Source organism: Camelina sativa, chromosome 20 (assembly GCF_000633955.1).
Source record: "Camelina sativa cultivar DH55 chromosome 20, Cs, whole genome shotgun sequence".
Taxonomy (NCBI): Eukaryota; Viridiplantae; Streptophyta; class Magnoliopsida; order Brassicales; family Brassicaceae; genus Camelina; species Camelina sativa.
The window spans coordinates 25,854,509-25,880,339 of NC_025704.1; the positions used below are offsets into that span (position 1 = coordinate 25,854,509).

General features: G+C 34.6%; 5 protein-coding genes and 1 pseudogene across 9 annotated transcripts; 5 read left to right on the top strand and 1 right to left on the bottom strand.

The window, feature by feature from the left end:
* Positions 1-263, top strand: part of LOC104771693 — a 6,302-nt pseudogene extending 6,039 nt beyond the window's left edge.
* LOC104771692 (glutathionyl-hydroquinone reductase YqjG) lies at positions 460-2,578 on the top strand. 2 transcript variants are annotated; one of them, XM_010496256.1, is made up of 7 exons: positions 460-560; positions 695-796; positions 1,060-1,275; positions 1,355-1,531; positions 1,623-1,847; positions 1,935-2,063; positions 2,154-2,578. In XM_010496256.1, exons 2-7 carry the CDS (start codon positions 710-712, stop codon positions 2,487-2,489), a joined length of 1,170 nt encoding a protein of 389 aa, XP_010494558.1. In that variant the 5' UTR covers positions 460-560; positions 695-709; the 3' UTR covers positions 2,490-2,578. The 2 variants fall into 2 exon arrangements, with proteins under 2 accessions (XP_010494558.1, XP_010494559.1); XM_010496257.2 differs by lacking the exons at positions 460-560; positions 695-796 and adding an exon at positions 813-948.
* LOC104771696 (disease resistance-like protein CSA1) lies at positions 7,851-9,760 on the top strand. The gene is made up of 4 exons (XM_019242103.1): positions 7,851-8,422; positions 8,688-8,794; positions 8,905-9,457; positions 9,542-9,760. The coding sequence occupies exons 1-4, from the start codon at positions 8,052-8,054 to the stop codon at positions 9,663-9,665; spliced, it is 1,155 nt and encodes a 384-aa protein (XP_019097648.1). The 5' UTR covers positions 7,851-8,051; the 3' UTR covers positions 9,666-9,760.
* LOC104771697 (glutathionyl-hydroquinone reductase YqjG-like) lies at positions 10,036-12,081 on the top strand. Its single transcript, XM_010496260.2, has 6 exons — positions 10,036-10,154; positions 10,555-10,786; positions 10,882-11,052; positions 11,135-11,359; positions 11,425-11,553; positions 11,637-12,081. Exons 2-6 carry the CDS (start codon positions 10,574-10,576, stop codon positions 11,868-11,870), a joined length of 972 nt encoding a protein of 323 aa, XP_010494562.1. The 5' UTR covers positions 10,036-10,154; positions 10,555-10,573; the 3' UTR covers positions 11,871-12,081.
* On the top strand, positions 13,442-16,422 carry LOC104771698. 4 transcript variants are annotated; one of them, XM_019242533.1, is made up of 7 exons: positions 13,442-13,601; positions 13,930-14,450; positions 14,603-14,746; positions 14,812-15,052; positions 15,138-15,644; positions 15,727-16,002; positions 16,089-16,422. In XM_019242533.1, the coding sequence occupies exons 2-7, from the start codon at positions 13,956-13,958 to the stop codon at positions 16,094-16,096; spliced, it is 1,671 nt and encodes a 556-aa protein (XP_019098078.1). In that variant the 5' UTR covers positions 13,442-13,601; positions 13,930-13,955; the 3' UTR covers positions 16,097-16,422. The 4 variants fall into 4 exon arrangements, with proteins under 4 accessions (XP_019098078.1, XP_010494563.1, XP_019098077.1 ...); XM_010496261.2 differs by having other exon boundaries at positions 13,925-14,450; positions 15,727-16,422; XM_019242532.1 differs by having other exon boundaries at positions 15,727-16,422.
* LOC104771699 (cytochrome c6, chloroplastic-like) lies at positions 16,433-17,842 on the bottom strand. The gene is made up of 6 exons (XM_010496264.2): positions 17,714-17,842; positions 17,499-17,634; positions 17,148-17,245; positions 17,005-17,036; positions 16,807-16,870; positions 16,433-16,714 (listed from the first exon to the last, which is right to left on the bottom strand). The coding sequence occupies exons 1-6, from the start codon at positions 17,774-17,776 to the stop codon at positions 16,574-16,576; spliced, it is 534 nt and encodes a 177-aa protein (XP_010494566.1). The 5' UTR covers positions 17,777-17,842; the 3' UTR covers positions 16,433-16,573.

Below are 25,831 nucleotides of genomic sequence, written 5' to 3' on the forward strand. Positions count from 1 at the left end.
GAGAAGGAGTTGATAGAGTATTGTAGGAAAATGATGCCTAGGTTTATGGTTCCTAAAACTGTCTTGTTTATGAATGAGTTGCCTAAGACTTCGACTGGAAAATTTTCGAAGTTTGTGCTTAAGGAGATTGCGAAGAACATTGGTTGATGAAACAATTTTCATCTCTTTGGATTCTTTATTTTCTCTTTCAGATTAATGTAATTGTAAAGTTTGCTACTTTGGTCTTAATGTCAGTTTCATGGAGGACTTTAATCATCTTTGAATTCAAAGTCTTTTCGAAAAGTTCCGAGCATTTTATGAGTAATTTTCCTTGGTCAATTGATGATGTATTGTTGTTGACTTCAAGGTTCTCTGTTCGAAAATATCTCATAAACAGCCAGATTTGTCAAAAGACAAAGACTTGTCTAATTTTTTTTCTTAATACCATAAGCTTCTTCTGCTCGCCAATGTTGACTCAGTTTTCACATTTATTAATTACGTAGCATCGAAGACAAAAGTTGAAGGCTTGCTACATCATCAATTTCTGATCGAATCGAATCTCACATTCATTGTAGTGTTAGGTACTTGTTATTTTTTTTATTCTTGTGTTGTGTTATTCATTCTTGATCCAAGTTCTTAATTTTGCTGTAAGAAACCTATATTATATGTAAGTTTACTTAAGTTTTTGTGTGTTTTTGGTTATGTTATATTGCAGCTTCATTTGAGTAATATGGAGAACCTAATATTTCAACAGCTCGGCTCGTGTCCCTTACCGATAAAAACATCAGAAATCGGTTCAGCTCCATTCAAAACCAAGGTGACCGTATGCAGATAGTCTTTTTTTCTTTTAGGTCTCATGCTATGGTTTACTACACGCAATCCATAACCCACTACTCGACTAGCTTCTAGTCCTCTGTTTTAAGCTCTGTTTCTAAGCTCAAATGTTTTGGGTCCAAAGATATATTTTTGGTAAAACCAGTTTTTTGGTTTGAATAAATTTTACATTGAATTCATTTTATATATAGTTACAAAATGATGTTCTAATGTTCTAAATTTTGAGTTTTGTTTTTAACTCTCCAGTGTGCATCAGCAATGGCTATCTCAATAGCTAACGAGAAGTCAGATTATGCTACAACCACAACGTCATTCCGCAACTTTGTTTCACAAAAACCTGATTCACAGTTTCCAGCAAAATCAGGAAGATACCATCTTTACATATCTTACGCTTGTCCATGGGCTTCAAGATGTCTTGCGGTCTTGAAACTTAAAGGGCTTGAAAAAGCAATAAGCTTTTCGGTTAGTAAAGAATCCGTTTTCGACATATTTAGCTTCGATTTTCTATGGAACATAATCTGATCATCGGTTTGTTCATTAGTCTGTCCAACCAGTTTGGAGAAAAACCAAAGAAAGCGACGACCATATGGGATGGGTTTTTCCAGATTCAGATACAGAGGTTCTTGGAGCTGCTACTGATCGTCTTAATGGTGCGAAAACCATAAGAGAACTTTATGATATCGCTAGCTTGAACTACACGGGCAAATACACTGTTCCTGTAAGTTCTTTAAATCCATGCTGTGGCCTTAAGTCTGATTTTGGTAACATATCTGATTTTTAGATTTTTTTTGTTTCTTTGTTTGTGGTAGATTCTTTGGGATAAGAAGCTTAAGACTATAGTTAACAATGAGAGCTCTGAGATACTCCAAATGTTCAATACGGAGTTCAATCATGTTGCAGATAACCCTTCTCTTGATCTTCACCCTCCCAGTCTCCAAACCATTGTCGATGACACTAACGCATGGATTCACGAAGACATAAATAACGGTGTTTATAAATGCGGGTTTGCTACAAATCAAGAAACCTATGATGTGGTAAAGCAACTTTTCAATTTACTAATCAGTATTGTAATTAATTACTTTTTGACTCCAAAATGTTAATTTGTTTTTCTTTGCATGCAGGCAGTGAAACAATTGTTTCATGCATTGGACAAATGCGAAGAAATACTCAGAAAACAACGGTTTCTTTGTGGAAACACTTTGACTGAACCAGATATCCGATTATTCGTCACTCTCATAAGATTTGACGAGGTTATTTACGCACAAAATGTTGTTTTTTTTTTTTGGATTTTCCACAATCTATATACGTTTTATTGAATTTACTACCATATGTTTTTGCAGGTTTACGCGGTGATCTTCAAATGCGATAAAAGACTTGTAAGAGAGTATTATAATCTCTTTAACTACACAAAAGATATCTACCAAATCGCGGGAATAAGCAGTACACTAAAGATGGATCATATAAAGCAATATTACTATGGAAGCTTTCCTTCTTTAAACCCTCTTGAGATCATCCCTGATGGACCAGACATTGATTACTCTTTGCCTCATGATCGACACAGATTCTCTTCAGGAACACCGTTAAGACGTGGTAATGCAAGACATGAGTTTGAGCAAGCAAGTCTTGTTTGTGAATTGTCTTTGGTATTACTTGAAATTTTCAGTAAGCTTTTTTAAGCGAATTAATAATGCTTGTTTCTTTTTCTTCTTAATAATAACTTTTGTTCTGGCCAAAAGAATGAAAAGGAAAAAAAATGTCGACAAAATCAAGTTATACACTGATACACATATAATCTTTATAATAGATTCTTACTCCAATTTCTTTTTAATAAAATCTGCATTGACAATATGAAACAGCATCTATTCCAAGAAGGTTAAGTTTTAAAACAACATTTAACTAAAATAGAGAGCCTAATGTTTGTTTTCTTAAATTAGGGTTTTCTAAAGTTAAATTATAGTTAAAAAATTGATTAAATTGGATTTTATCAAAAACAAATTAATCTATATAATAATAGTAATCTGAATAAAGGTAAAGAACAGTTACAATTTTTAGTTATACCTTTTCACAAAATATTTTATCTTGTATTTTTTGACAGAAAACTACGGTTATGTCTTTTTAAAAAGTTGCACCTATCGATGTAGAGTTGTGTCTCTTATAACAGTTTTGTCTATTCAAATGTTCATATCTTTAGGAATCTATATATTTGTTATTCTTTTGATAATAGCAATCTGAATAAATACAAAAAATAATTGCAACTTTTCATTGTACATTTTCATAAAATATTTTATCTTGTATTTTTTGACAGAAAACTTCTACGGTTATGTATTTTTAAAAAGTTGCTTCTGTTGAATGTAAAGTTGTGTATCTTATAAACAATTGTGTAAATTCAAATATTCACATCTTTAGTAATCTATATATTTGTTATTCTTTTGAAAACTTTTCAAACTTTCTTTTTCTATATAATAATAACAATCTGAATAATGCGAAGAACAATTGCAAATTTTCGTTGTACTTTTCATAAAGTATTTTATTTTGTATTTTTTGACAGAAAACTTCTACGGTTGCGTGTTTTTAAAAGTTGCGTCTGGTTAATGTAGAGTTGTGCCTCTTACAAACATTTGTGTCTATTGAAATGCTCACATCTTTAGGAATTTATATATTTGTTATTCTTTTGAAAAATTTTCAGACTTTATTTTCAATTCAAATGTACACATCTTTAAAAACTCTATATTTGTTCTTCTTTTGGATATTATCATACTTTCTTTTCAACACAAAATTTTTTCATAATATGATGAATCGAAATAATTTGAAATTCATTTTTCATTGTCATTCTCTACTCCTTAAATTATTTATCAACATACAAAATTTTAACATTGTGATCATAAAATGACTTCTCATATGTGATAAATCTATTGCAATTTAGATTTTTTTATGAATCGTTGTAATATTTAATTATATTCAGTCTCTAAGTATAATTTTTCATAAATTGTTGATTTTTATTTATTAAAAATTATTTATAGAATTTATTCTAATCATTTAATTGAACCATTGCAACATTTGGCATGTTTAATATTTATAGATCACATCACTCCGATAAACTCTTAATAAATTATTATTATTTTTGATTACTAAAATATATTTAAATGGATTTTTGCAACCTTTTAATTAAACCACGACAAATTCAGGTTATTTGATGAACCATTAAAAGTTTTATTTTATTTTATGAACCGTTGCAGTTTTTGGTAAATTTGATATGTATGGTTGTGTCTATAATACTGACATATATTTAAATAATTTTTTGTTGTCATTTAATTAAATTTAATTTATTTGTCGAACCACTGTATAAATCTAAATTTAATTTAGACATATATTAGTTACAGGTGAAAATGTTCCTATAATTTTATAAAATATATATATATATATATATATTATTTTGAAAATAAAATTTAATCAGTTTCTTAGAAAATGATTTACATTTTCACATCTCTTTCTTATACTTATTTGATATATACCTTTTTACTTATTAACATTTTAAAACCCTAAAAATAGTTTAAAGGGTCACATTTTCCTGTGGTTATTATAACCATTATTCATGTAGCTTGTCACTTATGTAACTGAAATCTTATTCATGTTTGAGTTACTAAAAACATTATTTTCATTTATTTAGATTAATATTCTAATTATTAAAATATATTAAAAGAAATGATTTTAACCTGTTTAATTGAAAGATCCCCAAACCAAAAATTCACGATTATTTCTTTGCTAGGATTCTCCGTGGTGAGGCCCCTTCATCTTTGTTAGTCGGACAATCAAACTCTGTGAACTATGCCACTATGTCATGGTTTAAGACTTTAAGCGCTATATCATGATCAATCGAACCAAAATACCAATCGAATTAAAAGTGAGTGTGTTCAGATGTTTTTTTTTAACTTTTGACAAAAGAATGAATTTATACAATATTAGGTTATGAGCCCCCGCGATATCACGGGAACTCATTGTAATAAAATATTTATTACAACATTACACATATTTTACACATATTTCACTCAATGAACTAACACAAAATTACAATTCAAATATGCAATTGAAGGATATAAATATTTACGATTAAATAAACTGATTTATGCTATAAACATATGATAGGTAGTTGCATTTTTAAAAAAAGATTTTATGTATCAACATATTTTATTTTAGTTGTTTTCCCTTCAATAACTTGTTTCGACATTGTATAGCAGAAAAAAAAAAACAGAAAACTTGGTATAAAACTTAACTTTTTTTACCAAAAAAATATATTTATTTTAGTTCCGTTTTCAGTTTTAATATTATATAAATATAAGTTGCTGCATTTATACATTTGAACATCTTATATTCTTATGTTTATTCCCACATCATATATTCTTATATATATTTATAGATGTAAATGTTTTTGTGTCATATGACATCACCTTATGAAGAAAAAGTTAATTGAAAAAATGTAATTAATATTAATTAGATAAATTTTAACTCAATATTTGGTTTTAGATTTATTTTATTTTTCACTTCATTTTTGTTGTTGTTTAAATAATGATATGAAATCATTGTATATGACACTATACATTTTCAAAATAATTGTATTAAAAATTTACAAAGATATTAGAAATATTAATTGAGGAACACTCTTAAAATGACATGGTGATGTGAATAAATGCTAATAACAGTTGTGTCTTTTTGTAAAAAAAAAAATTCTATGGTTGCTTGTCTTTAGAAAGTTGGGTATCTTTAGAAAGTTGCGTTTGTTCATTGTAAAGATGTGTATTTTACAAATAGTTGTGTCTATTCAAACTTTCACATTTTTTGAAATCTTTAGATATGGTGATGCCATATGTTATCATATAAATATTTGCATATAAATATGTTCAACTATATAATTATGTGGTATTAAACATAAGAATATGTATATATATGTTCAAATGTATAAATGTATGCTACTACTATTTATATAATATTGAATTAGAAAAAGTACTAAATAAAATATGTCAATTTGAGTACATTACATATTATTGAAAATATGCAACTACCTATCTTGTGTTTATAGCATTAAACATTATTTATTTAATCGTAAAGATTTGTATCCCTCAATTGCATATTTTAATTATAATTTTGTTCAAAATAATTCAGTGAAATATGTGTAAACATCAATGACAAAATCTGTAAATATTCTAGTCAATGGGTAACACATTAATTAAATGAACAGAAAACTCTTTGAGAACGACAAGTCAACATGAAGTTTTCGTTAATCACACGTGAAAGTAAAGCTATTTTTAAGAATATTTCTCGATCAATATATAAAGAATTTTCAAAAAATTGTATATTTGGATTAATTATTAAATCATTTAATAAATATATATAATTAAAGAAAACATTTAATAAAATCCCATATATAATAAAACGGAAGTACACAACATTGTTTTGTAGACTATATAATTTTAGTAAGTTGGTTATAAATAGGTTATAGATTAATTGATATATTAATTGGTTACAAGTTAAATTGTGGGTACAACCTTGATTGTTTCCGAAAATTTTAAAGGGGATATTCCAAATAGATAGATTAATTTGTTACAAAAAATCTTAAAGAGAATATTCTAAATTGATAGATTAATTAGTTACAAGATAAACAGTGGGTGCAACCGAAATTTATTTTCGGAAGTACGTTGTTTCCAAAAAACTTAAAGAGAATATTCAAAATTTATTTTCGGCAGATTTTATTACTACACCACATTGTTAAGAAACTTATTAAAGATAATAAAAATATACTATGATGCATAAAAAATGAATAAAATATTTGCAATTCATCACAGTTAATCGTGATTTTCGAGATCTTATTCTCCAATTGAAAATTAAATCTTAATGAGAATTTTCCAAACTTTCAATATAAATCATGTAAATCTCCTTTCACCAGAATACATTACTCATATTCATACTGAAAACACACAAAAAAAATAACAATGGTTTCTCAGTTTACTACGATAAACCGAAACCCTACAAAAATTTATGGTGTATTGAAGCTAAGATACTGCATACTTGGACACATTATTCCAAGGATGTTGGTATGTCATTCGAGATGATTTTGTCAGATCAAGATGTAAGACTAGATAGGCTATGATTTCAGCATATAATTTTATTGCATACTATTTTATCCAAAAAAAACTATTAAAAATAATCATATAAATTATATTAAAAACAATCATATAAAAGGAATTTCAACCCGTGCTATAGCACGGGCCCTAATCTAGTTTTTATTAAGAGGGGGATATATGTTCTATGATTTTAATGGATTTGAAAATCTTGACAAAAATAATGTGTTATTCAATCATTGATTTTAAAATACTTATCAAAATGATGTGTTATTGGTTCTATGATTTACAAATACTTCTTAAAATCTCATGTTATTCATTTAATGATTTGTTTTTGGATTTCAAAATCCATATTATGTTTTAAATAGATTTGAATGGATTTGAAAGTGTTAAATAGAAGGATTCAAATCCAATGATAAAACATGTTATTTCAAAATCCATGTGTTTTGATTTATAGAATTTACAATTCCATATGGATTATGGATTTAGAAATCATCTCCCAATAACAGCCCTAAATGAGTTCCCCATCGATATTAGAGGGGATCAATACCTAGTTAAATTAGTTTCAAAATCTAAAATCTGGAAAATACTAGTACAATATACATTTTCTCCAAAAATTCTCAAATTATGGAATTTTTTTGGTTTATTTAGAAAATAAATTATACATACAATCATTTTTCTGGGATGATATTACTCATAATATATATATTTTAAAAATTTTGATTTTCACGTTTAGTTTTAGTAAGTTATATAAACAAAACCCAAACCCGGAAAATAAAAAGAAAAGTTAATAAACAAGTTGAAAAAGAAACGAAAAAAAAAAAAGTCTTGCAATGGAGAAAGAGGGTCTGAAAACCTTTTATTTTATTTGTCAAGTTGACTTTATGCAAACTTGAACTAGTGACTTGGGAGCGAAGACTTTTACAAAAAAAAATGTCATCCACCACATACACATAGAAAGAAGAAAAAAACAATTAGAGCTTAAAGTTCCACGACGATCCCGGTTCCAATGGCGGTTTCCTCCTTCTCCGACGAAGATATTCCGCCGCAGCACCAAGTGTTCATCAACTACAGTACAGAGGAGACGAGCTGCGTAAAAGCTTCCTTGGGTTTCTCGTGAAGGCCATGAGAGACGCGAAGATCAACGTCTTCACGGATGAGATCGAGGTCAAAGGTAGAGATTTACATAATCTTTTCAGGAGGATCGAGGAATCAAGGGTCGCGGTTGCGATCTTGTCCGAGAGGTACACCGAATCGAGTTGGTGTTTGGATGAATTAGTGAAGATTAAGGAACGGATGGACCAAGAAAATCTCGTCGTTATTCCTATCTTCTATAGATTAGATGCTACAAACTGTAAAAGACTATTGGGAGCTTTTGGCGACAATTTTAGGAATCTTGAGAGAGAGTATCGGAGTGAACCTGAGAGGATCAAGAAATGGAAAGAAGCTTTGATCTCTATTCCTAAGAAGGTTGGATTGACTTTGGCAGGACACAGGTATGAATGATTACGATTTATCTCAAATTCTGCATTTAGGGCTTCGAGTTATTGTTTATAGCGTACACAACAAAAAATATTTATTCAGGTGTTCCCCTTTAACCTTTAGGGTTTCCTCTGCATTAGTCATATGAATAATAAGTTACAAAAATATTGTGGCGTTCATCTGCCTGCACCTGTAATTAGTCACTCTATATAAGTGCTAGGGATGAGTCTAATTGTAATATTTTAGAACATTTCTCAATTCTGATTGGTAATGCTATAGGGATGAGTCGGAATTGGTCGAGTCAATCGTTAAGGAGGTGAAGAAAGTTCTAATCGAAATGTCAAGCAAGGAAAGAGATTATTTTCCGAGTTCTTCCAACAGAAAAGGTTGTTTGCAAGATGTTCTTTGTGATTATGTTGTTTGTGAAATATGATTTGAGTTTTAAAAAGTTTTAGCTAGTAAGATCTATTTATATTTGCGTGTGTGTATATTTCAGGTCAATCCAAAGACCACCAGACCCAAAACAACATCATCTCGTCTTTTGAGCCTCTAATGTCAGAGCTGGACCGACTACCAGGTCGTTCACAAGTGTTTGTTAGTTTTTGTAAAGACGAGCTTGGCGACAACTTTGTCATGCATCTCGTGTGGGCGTTGAGAGACTCTGACTCAGGGATCAATGTCTTCACAGACACCTGCAACCCTAGAGAAAAACAACAACAACAACAACAACAAGAAGTATTGACAAGTAGTATAGAGAAGTCGAATATCGCGCTGGCCATATTCTCAAAGAGGTACCCGGGGTCAAATGGGTGCTTGAATGAGCTTGTAAAGATGAACAAGCTTGCAAAGGAAGGAAAACTTGTGGTCATTCCCGTGTTCTACAACGTGAAAACAAACGAAGTTAGAAAACTCGAGGGAGAGTTTGGAATACATTTTAGGGATACAAAAGAGAGATTTTCTATGGAACCAATGATGGTTCAAAGTTGGGAAGAATCCTTGAAGTCGCCTATTATGACAGGAAGGATAGACTTGACCTTGGAAGCACACATGTATAAAGAAACATTGAACCAATTCTTGTTTTGTAGTATGACTTAGTGTTTGGTCGTCTAATCAGTTTTCTACTCATGTTGCAGAAACGAATTTGCTCTTGTTGGCGCCATTGTTAGAGAGGTTTCAAGATTACTACCAAACTCTCCAAGAAGAAGAAGAAGAAGAAAATTAGGGATTAGAGAAGTACTGTATTCTTCAGGGCTTTAATTGCAACAATTATCTTTGTTCTCTTCATATCCCCTATGCCTATGCCTGACATGAATTTCTTTAAACTTGGTAAGTTTCTATAGGATTTCCCTTTATGGTTGTTGTCTTGTACAAGATTTTATGTTAGTAATGAGAACAAAAATGATGTTTTCTCAATAATGCGGTAAGAAAATGTACCATTCATACAATAACCATAACCTGGTTTAAACCGGTCCAAAAAGTAATCACACTCGATGGTGGTAAGTCAACTCGTGAGGCGTGAGGCGTGTCGCGTGTGACGAAGCAGTGACGACAAAGGCAAGGCAAAGTCCCTTTTTCTGATTCTCTAATTCTCCTCCACTATAAGAAGACATCCGTCGTCATAACCATCTTCCACTAAAGCTGACTTTTTTTTTTTTCCCTTAATCTTATCGCCAAAAAAAAAAAAACACATATTTCCAACAACAGCGACATTTCGACTCCAAAGTACATATCATTCGTTGTGATCAGGTTTTGTCCTATTCTCCTATCTTTACGAATCACCATCGTGTTAGACCTTTTCCTGATTTTTGGGTTTGATCTTTGTCGAACGATCCGTTAATGTTCAATTGCAGAAAGCATAATTGAAGGCTATGAACATGATGATTCTTGAATCTTTATTTGTCTTAGGTTTAATGATTTACTGACTCCAATAAGATGATTAAGTAAAATCCTACTCGAAATTTCTCAACTTTTTGATGTTTTAATTCGTTTCGTGACCCTTTCATGTGAAGATTGGTAAGAACGCATAGTATAAGAATCTGAGATTTTGGATTTGTTTTGTGATCCTTTCTTTAAGGGAAATTGAGGTTGATCATGTGAAGATTATACAAGATTAAATTGATTTTTGTATCCATTGTTTCATTATTAGCAAAAAAGAAAAGAAAAAAATGGCAAGGTCAGGGGTTGATGAGACATCAGAATCTGGAGCTTTTGTAAGAACAGCATCAACATTCCACAGCTTTGTTTCACAAGATCCTCATTCTCAGTTCCCAGCTGAATCAGGAAGATATTATCTTTACATATCTTATGCTTGTCCATGGGCTTGTAGATGTCTTTCTTACTTGATGATCAAAGGCCTTGATGATGCAATCAGCTTCTCGGTTAGTACAATTCATATTCCTCTATCTCGCTGTTTTCAATATGGAATTAGACTTTTGTTACCTGAAGCATTTTTGTTGTATTTGAATTTGATTAGTCGGTTCATTCCATTTGGGGAAGAACCAAGGAAACTGATGACCATAGAGGATGGGTTTTCCCTGATACAGAGCTCCATGGAGCTGAGCCTGACTATCTTAATGGTGCAAAGTCTGTTAGAGAACTCTACGAGATTGCTAGCCCCAACTATGAAGGGAAGTACACTGTTCCTGTAAGTTCTCCATCTCTTAGTGAACTAACTCTAATCTCTCTTGTCCTGTTTCTTGAATGTTTTGTTTTTGTTATTATGTCAGATTCTGTGGGATAAGAAGCTTAAGACTGTAGTTAACAATGAGAGTTCAGAGATAATCCGAATGTTCAACACTGAGTTCAATGGTATTGCGAAAAACCCATCACTCGACCTTTATCCCTCTCATCTTAGAGACAGAATCGATGAGACTAATGAATGGGTTTTCAATGGGATAAACAATGGTGTTTATAAATGTGGGTTTGCTAGGAAACAAGAACCCTACAATGAGGTATAATGTCCTCTCTAACTGTACATTCTCAATGTCTACACCATATTAACCTTTTTTCTCACCAGGCAGTGAACCAGTTATATGAAGCAATAGATAGATGTGAGGAAATACTCCGGAAACAGCGGTACATTTGCGGAAACACTTTCACTGAAGCAGATATCAGATTATTCGTCACCCTCATAAGATTTGATGAGGTATATGATTAAACTTTTCTTCTTTGTTTACAATACATAGCCCATCAGGTTCTTGACATCATGTTCACTTATTTGTGTTTCAGGTTTATGCGGTTCACTTCAAATGCAACAAGAGACTCTTGAGGGAGTACCCGAATATCTTCAACTACATAAAAGACATCTACCAGATCAAGGGCATGAGTAGCACTGTGAACATGGAACACATTAAACAACATTACTACGGAAGCCACCCTACGATAAACCCGTTCGGAATCATCCCTCACGGACCGAACATCGACTACTCTTCACCTCATGACCGCGACAGATTCTCCTCATGAAACATCATACATCATATGTCAAATGTTTTATCTCCTGTCCTAAAAATAACAGCCTTATTGACAAATCATGTCTCTGTTTTTTTTGGTTTAAAAGTTGATACTTGTGTGAAAATGTTGGAAGTGATGTTACTAATGTTCTACATTTTGCAAAGTGATTGTATTTTGGAGATTAACTTAAATGTTGAAACACTTGGAGAAAAGCTTTTTGATATGCTTATTGTGTTAAAAGATGAAAAGGAGAGAGAGATAATGAGTGTAAAGCATGATAGCTCTTAATGACGTTTGAGTGTGATCAGACCATTTTTGAAGATATACTAAAAAGGAAACATTATCGTTGAATGTTTTATCCATTTCTTGATTCTACTGTAGATTAAACGGCTTCTTTCAAGAATTTAAATTGAAATATACAATCACTGCAATAAATCTTGTTGTAGAGAGCGATAAGTTTTTTTTTTTCACAACTGTTTTTATTTATGTTATAAGGCCAAAATTAACCAGTCAAAGTTACAGACAAGGCCAAAGCCCTATAGGCAGACTAAAAAATAAAAAGCCTAATAAGCTAAAAAACAAACATTAAAAGCCCAAGCCCAGATTGTAAACCCTTCCATGAAGATTGAAGTGTATCGTGAATCACCAGACACGCGGCACAAAAGGAACATGGAAGATGACATGTGCTAAGTCGAAGAGGCTGGAGTCTCCGGTCGCCGGCAGCAGGAAGAGTCGCCGGAAAACTTTCAAATCCGGTCGAAATCGTCGGCAAACAAGGGACTCTCGATCTACACCCACAGAAAAAGGCGAGTTCTAATTGCTGAGAATATGACTTCACCTATAGCTAAATTCTTAATCTTCTTCTTCAATAAAAAAAACTTCAATCTTCAAGAAAGTAGATCTACACCCTAAACTATTAAACCAAAGGATCTGCAACTCAAGAATTGCAGAGAGTATTCATCCCAAAAAGAAACACAACAACAAAAAACAAAAGAACTTAAAACAGAATTAACCACCGTTCGCCGACCATAACATTGCCGAGGAGACTAACGCATGCCGGAAACAGAGCCGAACATGACATCGCCGAGGAGGCCAACGCATGCCGGAGTCAAAGCCGGACATGAAAAAGGTTTATTTGTCTATGTATTTTAGTAGATTATAAAATTGGGCAGAACTCACTGAATTTTTCAAATATATATGGATTTTATTTAGAAACTCGTTTAAATATACCAACGTTTACTCGTTTTTGTATTTTAATTTTACAACATTTTTAAAAAATAACTAACATTCCATATAATATAAACTTTTTGTTAAATTTTAACCGGATGTTGAACTTATATTTAGACATCCATCACTGAACAATAATTTATACATTCAAATTCTATACACAAAAGATCCTTATTTGACTCTCTCTTTTAGCTCTACATATATATTTTTTATTATTTTATATTAATATTAAATATAAAATTAATTAAAGTACACAATTTTTCTTAAAAAATTATACAAATAAACACTGTTTTTAAAATAAAAAACGTAAAAAATATATATTTGCCAAACAAAAGAGTCGCTGTTTCCTACAATTTTGGTTATGAGATAAAAAAAAAAAAAAAAGTCTTCGTCGTCCACTCTCAAGCTCAACCAAAGTTCTTTGGGTCCTCCTCTCTATTATTACCACTTCTTCCCTCAATCTCCTCTACACGATCTTCATTCATCACATGACAAAAGATCCAACACTACTGATCGGTTAGTACTACTTCTTTCTTCTCCTCTCTCTCGAATACATCCACAAAGTTCCAAAGTTTCTCTTTTGATTTTGATTAATTGCTCCGTTGTTTCACTCAATTTCTTAAGCTCTTTTCATGTTTCCTCATCTGGGTTTATGACAAGTTTCAATCTTCCACATAATTTTCCAGTAAAGGTCTAACCTTTACAATACATAAGCTAATTGGGTTCTTGAGACTTTGGTGTTATTATCCTTGGTTTGATCTCATAGTATGAGCTGAGTTCTTTGTTTATTTTATTTTGAATCTTTAGTCTGTTTAACCAAGGTACATGATTCAATTTAGTGTAGGTTGGTGGTAAGTAGAGAGGTTGAAGATGGAAGGGAAAAGATTGGACCTTAGATTTCATCACTCTGTATCATCTCAATCGGTGGAGTCTGCATTGGATTTGGATATAAAGTGTTGCAATCATTTAAAAATGGCTTCTTCATCACCGCTTCAACCGTTTCCATCTGGCGGTCAGCATCCTGAAACCAGTGCTGCTGCTGCTTACTTCTCTTGGCCTACTTCAAGTCGGTTGAACGATTCAGCGGAAGACAGAGCAAACTATTTTGCAAATCTTCAGAAAGGGGTTTTACCTGAGACTTTTGACGGTTTACCTACTGGGAAGAAAGCTACTACATTGCTTGAGTTGATGATGATTAGAGCGTTTCATAGTAAGAATTTAAGGAGGTTTAGTCTCGGTACAGCTATTGGATTTCGGATTCGACGAGGTGTTTTGACAAATATTGCAGCTATTCTTGTCTTTGTTGCTCGGAAAGTTCACAAACAATGGCTTAACCCTCTTCAGTGTTTACCTACAGCCTTGGAGGTGAGCTATCTCTTCCCTATGCTACTTTACTTTCAGTTGATTGCTCGTGCTGTAAAGAGTGGATATTGGAACTTTTAGTAGTGTAGAAACTACAAAGTTGGAATACATTGTAGAAGAATCCTTTTTTACTTTATAGTATCTTACTTTGACAGGGTCCTGGAGGAGTTTGGTGTGATGTAGATGTTGTTGAGTTTCAATATTATGGTGCACCTGCGCAAACGCCTAAAGAGCAGGTGTATACAGAGCTTGTTGATGATCTGAGAGGCGGTGGTTCGTCTATTAGATCTGGTTCACAGGTAACCAACCTCCCTGTAACTTTTTTACTAATTTGACAGACATGCTTATGCTTCTCATATTGCAGGTGGCTAGTCAAGAGACATATGGAACCTTAGGTGCAATTGTAAAGAGTAAAACCGGTATCAGACAGGTTGGTTTCCTAACAAACCGGCACGTTGCAGTTGATTTAGACTACCCAAGCCAGAAGATGTTTCATCCATTGCCACCTAGCCTCGGACCCGGAGTCTACTTAGGTGCAGTGGAAAGAGCAACTTCATTCATTACTGATGACCTTTGGTATGGCATTTTCGCTGGAACCAACCCAGGTAGCCCAGTAACAATCTATAGAATAAATTCTTATGTATAATGGCGTAGCACAATTTTTATTATTGGTTTCTCTCTTTTCTGCAGAAACATTTGTTCGAGCTGATGGAGCCTTCATTCCATTTGCCGAAGACTTCAACATGAACAATGTAACCACAACTGTCAAAGGGATTGGTGAGATTGGTGATATCCATGCTACTGATCTACAGTCTCCAATTAACAGTCTAATAGGAAGAAAAGTTATCAAAGTTGGAAGAAGCTCTGGTTTGACCACTGGGACTATAATGGCTTACGCGTTGGAATACAATGATGAGAAAGGGATTTGTTTCCTAACTGATTTTCTTGTTGTTGGTGAAAACCAGCAGACTTTTGATCTTGAGGGTGATAGTGGAAGCCTCATTCTGTTGGCTGCGGGCGATGAGAAGAATGAGAAACCGCGACCTGTTGGGATTATTTGGGGAGGAACAGCAAACAGGGGACGGTTGAAGCTAAAAGTTGGGGAACAACCTGAGAATTGGACAAGTGGAGTTGATCTTGGTAGAGTTCTTAATCTTCTTGAGCTTGACATCATTACTTCCAATGAGGGTCTTCAAGGTCAGTGTCATCCCTTAGATTGTATTCTTGCGGTGCTTTTAGTATACAGCGTTTCCTTCAATGTCTCTTTTGCTGAGTGCAGCCGCGGTGCTGGAACAGAGAAACGGTACTATGTGTGCAGCAAATGATTCCACCATCGTGGAATCGTCTCCTGGTGTATGCAATATTTCAAGGTGTAAAACGGGTGAGAACTTTGAGCCTATTAACCTGAATGTCCAGCAAGTTCTTAGAGAAGAAGAGAACTCAAACATTCATCCAGAGTTCCAAATAGAAGACGTGCTAGAATCGGCAGCCGCGATCGAAGAACACCAGTTCATTCCAAGTTCAAGCAACAACGGATCCCCACTCCATCACAAAAGTAATGGACCAGAGAATCTCGAATCCAAAAACCTGTCTTCGCTTAAGACTAGTAGCTCGGGTGATGAGATTGGCTTTTCTTTGCAGTTAGGTGAGTCAGACGCAAAGAAAAGAAAGCGAACTCATTCACCGGATGATCTCAAGAACCATGAAGAGTGAATGTTATGCTTCATGACATACACAAGGATTCTAGAGTAACATCATTATTCTTTTCCACTGCATTTTTCTACAGAGGAAAGATATTCAGGATAGCATATTTGTAAGGGCTATAGTCAAAAGTTATGAGCGTATTGTATTGGTGGAATATGAACACCTATAATTTTGTTGTACCTCGAGAACATCTTGGAGCATAAACAATGGCAATGAAGCCTCCCAGAAGTTATAGTTATAAAATGTAAGTAGATGAAGCCTTATGGATCAATTGGTTTAAATGTAAGTAGATGTTCTGATTTTCATATCATTTCACACCATAAACTGAGTTTTAGACATAATAGATACAGAGGAATATCAAACTAATGCTGCAATTTTTTTTACTCAGATTTAACGGAACTGAACTGTACTAATCTTTGTTGCTATTCGCTACCGGTAGATACAATTGGCCAACCTTGCTCAGCTTGAAACTTTACAAATTCAGCCAGAAGCTTGATCTCTTCGTCCTGCAACCGCGGTCCAAAGGTACATTGTCCTCTTGGCGTGCATTTCTCTCCAAACCCCTGAAGTAAACCATCGGACATATCTCAGATCACTTAGCTAAATGGAAGGGCATTCTTGATTTATACAAGGATGTTCTTGAAGAAGATCTTACCGGCATCCTTCCCTTTCCGTAGTAGGTAACCCGAAATATCTCTTCCTCGGTATCAACTCCATTTCTACAAGGTAAAACAAAACAAAAACATTGCCAATCTTAAAGAGACAAAGATCTGTCTAACCGAATATATCTTGTGAGAATCTGAAAGATGCACACAAAAGCATAGCTTTCAGCGTAGAGGATTAGTTATTTTACCTTTGGAGGTCACTTGTGAAAAGCGTTGCACCCTGGAAAAAGGGAAAGAATGTGTGGTTATTGACTCCAAAGGGAATCGAAAGATGACAAGAGACGAGAAGAACTGTTTCATAAGCCTTTGGTTTAAGTGTGTTTTAACTCACTGGTTGAATAATGTTTCCACCTGTATCGTGACACCCAATACAAGCTCTATTAAACAATGTTGCCCCTCTTTGTATATCCAAAGTCTGCCCAAGAGATTCTACACCACAACAATACCCAACAAAAGCAAGAAACTTTCATGAACACATTCAAAACTTACTTCAATTCCAGATGCAATTCAAGGATACATTGATTACATTGTTGTTTCCAATTGCAGAATCCAGATTCCATAGCAGTAGTTCCAACAAGAAAACATTCTTTAAAGGTGAAGAGCTGTTCTGTAATGTCTATATCAAAAAGCAAACACTCTAAAGGTGGAAGCTTTTGGTCCGAGGAATCAAATTTGGGTTTACCTGGAGGGTAATAGATGGGCGAAACAGCAAGTAGAACCGCCGTGAGTGGCGGAGCTAACTTCTTGACGAGAAAGTTCAAATCTTTGTTGTGGATTAGAGGAATCGGGTTTTTCCATTCTCTCCCTCTTCCATTGCCCTTTCGAAAAACAAAATATTATAAACTCATGAAACCATATATAACAAAATGTGTATAGAGAGAGATAGAAAGAGAGAACCTTTTGGGAGGCACATAAAAGATTGGAGGTGCGAGCAGAGGTACAAGAGAGAAGAAGACTCATCTCGATGGGTGATGATGATGTTTGGAATTGGCGTCTGCTTCTTTTGGCAATTTAACCGGTTTTTGGGTAAAACCAAAATTGGTTTCGGGATTAAAAGGTAATAATAACCAATGTTGTTAAAGCAAGAATGAAACCAATGTTGGTTCTTTCTCAAAAGAAAAAAACCAATGTTGGTTTACCCAAATTCACACTAATTTGTATAGGGATTTCTTAATGAAGAGCATGAAGGTGGTCCAAGGTGCACGGTATATGAAGGCATGCATTAGTGGGAAATGTAGGAGGGTGATTTGGCACCACCCAGTTAAGTGGATTAGCGAGAAGCCTGTCTGGCCATCAACCCTTTAGGTTAACCTACCATAAAGAAGGCTCGGAGTTAATAAAGAATAATTAAATCGTTATTTCGTCCATTTTAGTTATAGTTTTCATATGCATTTAGTAAGAGTTTGATGTGATTTCAATGCTAAAAGGTCTATTATCAAATATTTTAGATTTGAAGAAGGTTTTACAGATTTTAACGCAAAAGCACCAAAAGACAAGAAAAACACGCTTTAGGACAGATTCAAAGTATTACAGTACGGGAAACTTTTGAAATTCTTCTAGAACTCACATTTTGACAATCTTTGTGCCAACGGAAAGCTGGAAGAGTCATATTTCTTCTCAAAGTGGAATCAAATTATTACGTTCAGTCAATTGAAAGATATGCCCGATTTACCAGAACATGTCACAGACTGACGAGAAGACAAACTTGTAACCAAGTGAGCTTTAGCGACAGCCCGTTCAGAAACCTTCATGGCGGCCCAGTCTAGAGCATTCACGACAGCCCACAAGTCTCGTTCGCCGCCCCTTGCCATGCACTCAACATCAAAAGATGGACCTATAAGTTATTTGTTCTTTTGTGCTTCATAGTCTGAGCCTTAGAGATAAACAAACTAACCCTAGACTTTCCTAGATAGATAGAACATCAATCCCCTACGATTTCCTTGATGCCCAATGCTTGTCTCATTTATTTTACTTCCTTTTATTTATGTTTTTTTGGTGAATGACGAGGAGGAAACCTCCTAGTTTGTATTATTAGAACTTCAAAATAAAATTACAATCTAACAAAACGAGGACACGCAGGTCCTGATAAATCCGCATTCAACAAAGATTCAACAAAAGATGTAACCAAATCAAAAGCATGATAACCTAATGGCAAAGTAAACGCATAGTTTGCTAACCCATCCACTAGGTGATTACTTCCCTATACACATGAGTAACACGAACTATCCAGTCTCGTGATATAAATCCATGGCACAAAAGTACCAGAAAAGACAACGGATGAGAGTCACCAATCCCCGATGTAAGAAAGCGAACCACCAGCTCAGAATCTACTTCTAACTCCACTCTATCAATCCTCCGTTCCCAGGCTATGAGAAGACCATAATACAAGCCCCATAGCTCTGCCCCATACTATTCAAATTTGAGCAACCGAAGCTTCTACAAACAGGATCAAGTCATCCTTGAAACAGATGTGTGATAATTTAGGTCCACCAATAGATTGGCTAATTGGCTTCCAAGCTTTACTCTCCACTTCCCCCTCAATCATATGACATAGCCACTCCATACACAAGACAAATAAATATGGTAATAGAGGATCACCTAGTCGGAGTCCCCTAAGTGGCTTGAAGGGCTCAGTTTTCTCTCCATTCCAACTAACCCACACCTTTGACAAACCTACTGCCCTCAATGTTTTTTTTCTAAAAATCCCATCTAATTCGATCATATGCTTTCTCCAAGTAAAATTTAGCAACATCCAGCCTTTTTTTACCTTTCTTTCGTTTCATGGAATGTAAAACCTCTTGTACCACCACTATATTGTCAGTGCCTAACCTGCCTAGTATGAAACTGGACTGTGCATGTCCTACTATATTCGATATAACCTCCTTTAAACGTCCCACCATTGTCTTTGTAATGGTCTTAAAAAGAACATTACATAGACTAATTTGCCTAAACTGAGTGATCCGCTCAGGCTTCACAACTTTAGGAATAAGTGTCACAAGCGCATCATTTGCATTTGGAGAAAGACATCTGGTGCTGAAGAACTCCAACACAGACTCCCCCACAACCTCCCAACAAAGATGATAGAAGACTGTTTGGAAACCATCTGGTCCAGGAGCTTTAAGACCACCCATACTATGAATAGCTCCAACGTTTGGAGCTGTAAAAGGGTTGTTCAACATACTAACCTCTCCTCGTGATAGTCGCAAAAAAGTCTTCACAATGCAACAAAGCAACCTCCATATCAATGTCGCCCAGCAAATACAACCGACTAAAGTACTCCACAACCAATTTCTCTAGTGCCTCATGGTCAGATATCCAACTCCCCATATCATACCGCAACATATCAACCTTATTCCTTCTCCTTCTAATAATTGTGGACATGTGAAAAAACTTGGTATTCCTATCCCCCTAAGCCCACCACTTTGCTCGTGATTTTTGAAACCAAAGCATCTCTTCTTGCTCCAAAACAACATCAAACTCTTTTAACAAAGCATCCTCCTCCACCAATAGTGTTGTTGTTGGAGCCTGATCAATTTTGTCTTGAACTAACTTAATAGCGTTTTCGAGCTGATTTTTTCGAGAGTTAATATCCCCAGAAACCTTTCTATTCCACTTTTTCAAAGTCATTAGCAGCCTCTCCAGAGCTTCATGATTATTAACTCTCCTATTCCATGAAGCCACTAAGAGTTCTTTGAAGTCCGGGTGTTTCAACCAAGCCGCTTTAAAAAGGAAAGGTCGCCTGCTTGCATCTCCAACTGGCTCCAGCATGAGCTGTACATACAGTGGAGCATGGTTAGAGGCTAAGAATGGCAGATGAGTAACCATAGCCTCCTGCCATCTGAGATGAGAATGCGCACATCAGAGCACGCGGTCCAGCCCCTTAGCGAAGAAAGAACTCTCCACTCTCCCTCTCTTCCATGTGTACTGATTACCACGGAAACCCATGTCAGTAAGAGACAAATTATTGATCCAATCTCCAAAGACCAAAGAATCTGGAGACAGCATTCCATTACCACCAGTTCGCTCATCAAGACGGACAATCGTATTAAAATCCGCGCTGATAACCAGCAGTCATGTGACCATGCTTATCACCTCTTTTAATTTACCCCAGAGCCCACTCCTACGACTTACCATTGGAGCAGCATAAACAACAATCAGATTAAACACTTCAGTTCCCTCTACTACGAGTGCATGAATAAACTGATCCGTCGACTCCAAGATAGTAACACTACCTATACCCGATTTCCACTATAGCTATATTCCACCATGTTGACCAACCATATCAATCTGGAACATGTTTTCAAACCCCAGCCCCAACAGATACGCCCTGCTCTATCTCCACCAACATGAGTCTCAAAAATTGCTAAAACATTTGTTGGAAACTTCTTTAGAAGATATCAGATCGATCATTTGAACTGAGGTTTATTTTCCCCCGGTAATTCCACAGTAAAGCATTAATCATTAGAGAATAAAACACGATAAGAAGAGCCGGGGCGGATCGTTATTGAGCTGGAGGATCCGTCAGCACCAGCGACGATTCCTTACACAGCACCAGTTCTGTATCATGCGATACATCCATCAAAGCAGAGCCCGTAATCACATGCAGAACCGTAACCAAACCTGGGCGAGAATCGGGATACATCGCAAATCCATCCGAGTTCACTATGGAAAAAGCTCCACCGGCTCTCCCAAGGTCTTCCTTCTCGATACGAAGACGTTAGCCATTCACCGACCACTCCACTTCACTCTTTGTTGGTCCAAAAATCAAACCCTTAGTGGGTTTATTCGATCGAGCAGTTTTGGGCTTCATCATATGTTTCTCCGGCCATTTAAAAAGGCCTCTTGTTTGCCCCCAGGCCCATCAAGAGGCCCAGCCACCTTCTTATTCAAAACAGCTCCAAACACCAATGGCTTCTCGCCCAAGGCATCACTTACCTTTTGAGTATGATTCGAAACATCAATAGTTTTCTTATCCTTACCAGTATCAATGCCAGCTTTCTTTTTCTCCGGAGTTGCCAAATCAACTCCCAACCTTCTAAAACTATTTGAAAGCGTGATATTCGCTAGAATATTTTCCTTACCTAATCCTCCACAATTTCCTTCCTTACTTGGACGACCACCAACCACCGTAGGCGGACCACTCCTCCGAGGGGGTTCCGACCGCCTTCCCCGCTGCCTCACAGGAACAAAACCATCATCCTCCTGAGGATTACTCCTCGAGACTTCCTTACTTACCTCTATAGGCACTGAAACAGCAACTTCTCGACCTTGCACTCGCCTAGGACAAGAGCTAACTGAATGCCCGTACAACCCACATCCTGAGCAAATGTTACTCAGCCCTTTGTACGCAACAAAGTATCTCTCCCCATTAATCATAATCATCCCCTTAAGCGGTTTGCTTAGATTGACCTCCACACATACTCTATCAAACCTCGCTCTCTCAAAATTTAATGTCGTACCATCCACTTTAATGGGGTTTCCCACACCTTTAGCAATCCCCATTGAAACACACTTATGATAGAAGTTCAACGGGAGATTAGCTAACCTTACCCACACTGGTGTCGTGGTAATATCATCCCTTAACGGATCAAATTCAGGGACAACTCCCAAAAATTCGCCATGGACCCCCAGTCAGGGCCGCCATATATTCTTCTTTGCTACCAAAATGGATCAGAAAAAACTGTCGTGAAAGTTCCATAACATACATCGCCCCACTTGGTTTCCATAGTTCAAGCAGCCGCCGATTTATCATCGCAATCGGCACACTTCTTCCTAATACTTTAACAATCATACAATTCTTCCACAGCCCATTCATAGCTTCTAAAATATCCTTCCCGATGGTAAACTTTGGATCTCCATCCTCACCATCTGGGAATTCCAACACCATTCTCGCATCTATAAAATCCTCATTCACCACTGTCTCTGGAGCCAACCGTCCCCCAACAGCGCTCTCCATCACCTTAGCAACCCATAAACCTGGTGCATCCGGTGGGTCCCCCGGAAGTCGAGCTCTCTCCCAATATCCTCCGTCATCGCATCCTGATCCCCTCCGCTCAAAACCCTAAAAGCGCCCTTCACATTTACCATATTCTTTTTATTTATGTTTACTTGCTTCCTTAATTACAACCGTGACAACAACCAATAACCCCTTCTTATTTAGTTCTAGCTTTACTTATACTTTCGTCGGATTCTCTAAAACAATAACTCTTTCTCTCGGTGGGATCGATCCTTAAATATTATTACCAGTTAGCTGTGTACTTTTAACACACGACTGTCTAGCCTCCACTGGACCTCGCCCCTGTAGTAGCAGCGAGAGAGCCAGAACCAACTGTTGGTTGAGCAGACCTAAGTCGGAACACATCGCGTCCTCAGCCCCCGATGAGCTTACCAGAGCTTTATATAAAAAAATCCTAGAAACACAAGCCATGCAATCGCGTCTGAGGAACATATTAGATACTGTATTCCAATTAATAATTATTAATTCCTACTCTTATTATAATTTATACTCTTTAAACACAAGAAAATACTATTCTAGGCACTTTGTATCAATCTCTTCTTCAAAAGTTTGGAAATCAGTTGTGTAAAGGAAGTATTATTGAAATTTATGATTTTAATGTGCAAGATTGCAATAAGAACGACAAAGTTTCTAACCACAAATTTCAGATAAGATTGACAGAGAGGACAAGAGTTACCAGTGTGGGACAAGAAAGCTGTCAAATACCACAAGAAAAATTTCGGTTTCAAAATTAGGAAGAATTTTGTAAGTTACAAGATCACACAATTGATTTATATGATATGTTCGTAATATTTTATTTTAAAATTATATGAGTCATATAAGTATGTTTATCATTATTTAAATACAGATGCAATCAGATATATTAAACATATGGACAAAACTGATGTTCGTACTACTAGTACACACCTTAAGAAAGGTTACTGTGACTTTATTACTAGAAGAGTAAGTTCAATGCATATATTAATATTATTTTATGTAACTATATGTTTTATGAATATAAAATTAAGTTCATCAGTTAATATTAGTTTTCCTACGTGATAAAGTGGAAACGAAATATCTGTAACATTTATGGGCAGAACAAGCAGAATTCCTGGAAGACAAATATCGTGGAGTGGAAAATAATAATATTATATTTAAGCAATATCAAGTTATGTCAAGGTTAAATATATTTGTCAGCTTTTTCAGGCACTAATTTTTTTTTTTGAATCATGATTATGATCCGGTTGATGCGTTTCAAAAAAGATATTCTCTCAAATATTAAAATTATATTATATTTATTAATATATTTAATTCATGCTATAAACTAACTTTCCAATATAACTCTAATAGTTTAAAATATGATGGAGAATGTTTGGTTAATTTGGGTGGCATAGCTAAACAAAATATACAAAAGATTGACAATCAATTACTGATATTTGGGAATATGTCTCATCAAATGACCATAAGGTAAAACTATTATTCTATTTACTTTATAATGAACAAATACTGTTAAAAAATGAAAGTAAAATTATTTATGACATCTATATTTGCAATATTATTGTAATTGTAGGAAAAGAAATTCGTCGTCAAAGCAACCATAACTGAATAGTGTTACGAAAAAGTTTGAACTACATATCATGTTCGAGTTGCTCTAAAAGATTGACAAAATCAATGCACAAACAAAATCACCAGCCGTTGGAGTACTAAGGTATATTATTATCAAATTTACTCTAATTTCTATTAATTAACTTTTTAAATAATACATAATTTATTATTTCCAGTTTTAGAATTGAAGTTATAGTGGATGATTGAGATGCCTCAATAATTTTTGTTATATTTGATAAAGATATAGAAAAAATCACCGTAATAACTGCATAAATCGTAAGAGCAATAAATTATATAAAATTATTTTATTGTATGGATTAATATATCTGTTATTCTATTGTTTACATAGATAAAAAGTAATTTGGACGAACAAGAGTTAGAAGACGTTCCCACATGTGTGCATTAAATTGTTGAAAATACATATTTATTTAAGATTCAAGTTAAAAAGTATGATTTTGATGCATCATATCAAACTTTTACAGTCTCGGAGATTATAGACGAAATAAAGGTAAATATCATATATATATATTTTAATGTATTATGTTTACTAAATACAATATATTATTTCACTTAACATATTAATGGTTTGTCTTTATGTGTTTAGACAAGTTCGGAGAATGTAAACTATGGAACCAAACGCGGAAAAACGTGATGAACTTCAAGACCAAATATATGAGCAATGGAGGAAGCCAAGAATTAAGGACTGAATTTGATTTTTAAATTTTTTAAAGTGTATGCATAAAAATAGGTTTTGTCAGCGTTTCGAGACAGATTTTGCTGAACTAGTTGTGATGGTACACACCCCTGAAGACTGGCCAGCGTTTTCTCACTTGTTGGATGAATTCAACCTACTAAGGGAGTTATTTCCACTTTTCTCCCTTTCTCAGATTCCACGTGCGTCAAACTTACAGGCAGATTGTCTTGCACGTGCTTCGCGTTCTCTTACCTCTGAAATCTCTTTTGTAAACACTTTTCTTCCGGTTTGGGCTACCAACCATGAGATTTTATTTTAATTTAACGTTTGGTTGACAAAAAAAAAAGGTTTTCTGACTATTATTTTAATTTTGGTTTTAACTCATCTTTAGGATAGGTTTTATTTGTATTTTACCAAATAAACATAAGTGATACAAACATTTGAATTTCATGATTTTTTGGTTAATAATTATTTAAATAACATGTTATTCAATAATTATCATAAAAAAATAAGTAATACTATTTTCGTCTAATTTAAAGCAATAGTAACAATATGTAACTAGATTAAGACCCGGGTTGAAATTCATTATATTTATATTGTAATTTTTATATAAAAGAAATTTTATGTGATTATTTTAAAAAGTTTTTTTTGGATAAAATATTATGCAATAAAATCATATGCTAAATATAATGACTTGAAAAAAGACACATATTTTGTAAGT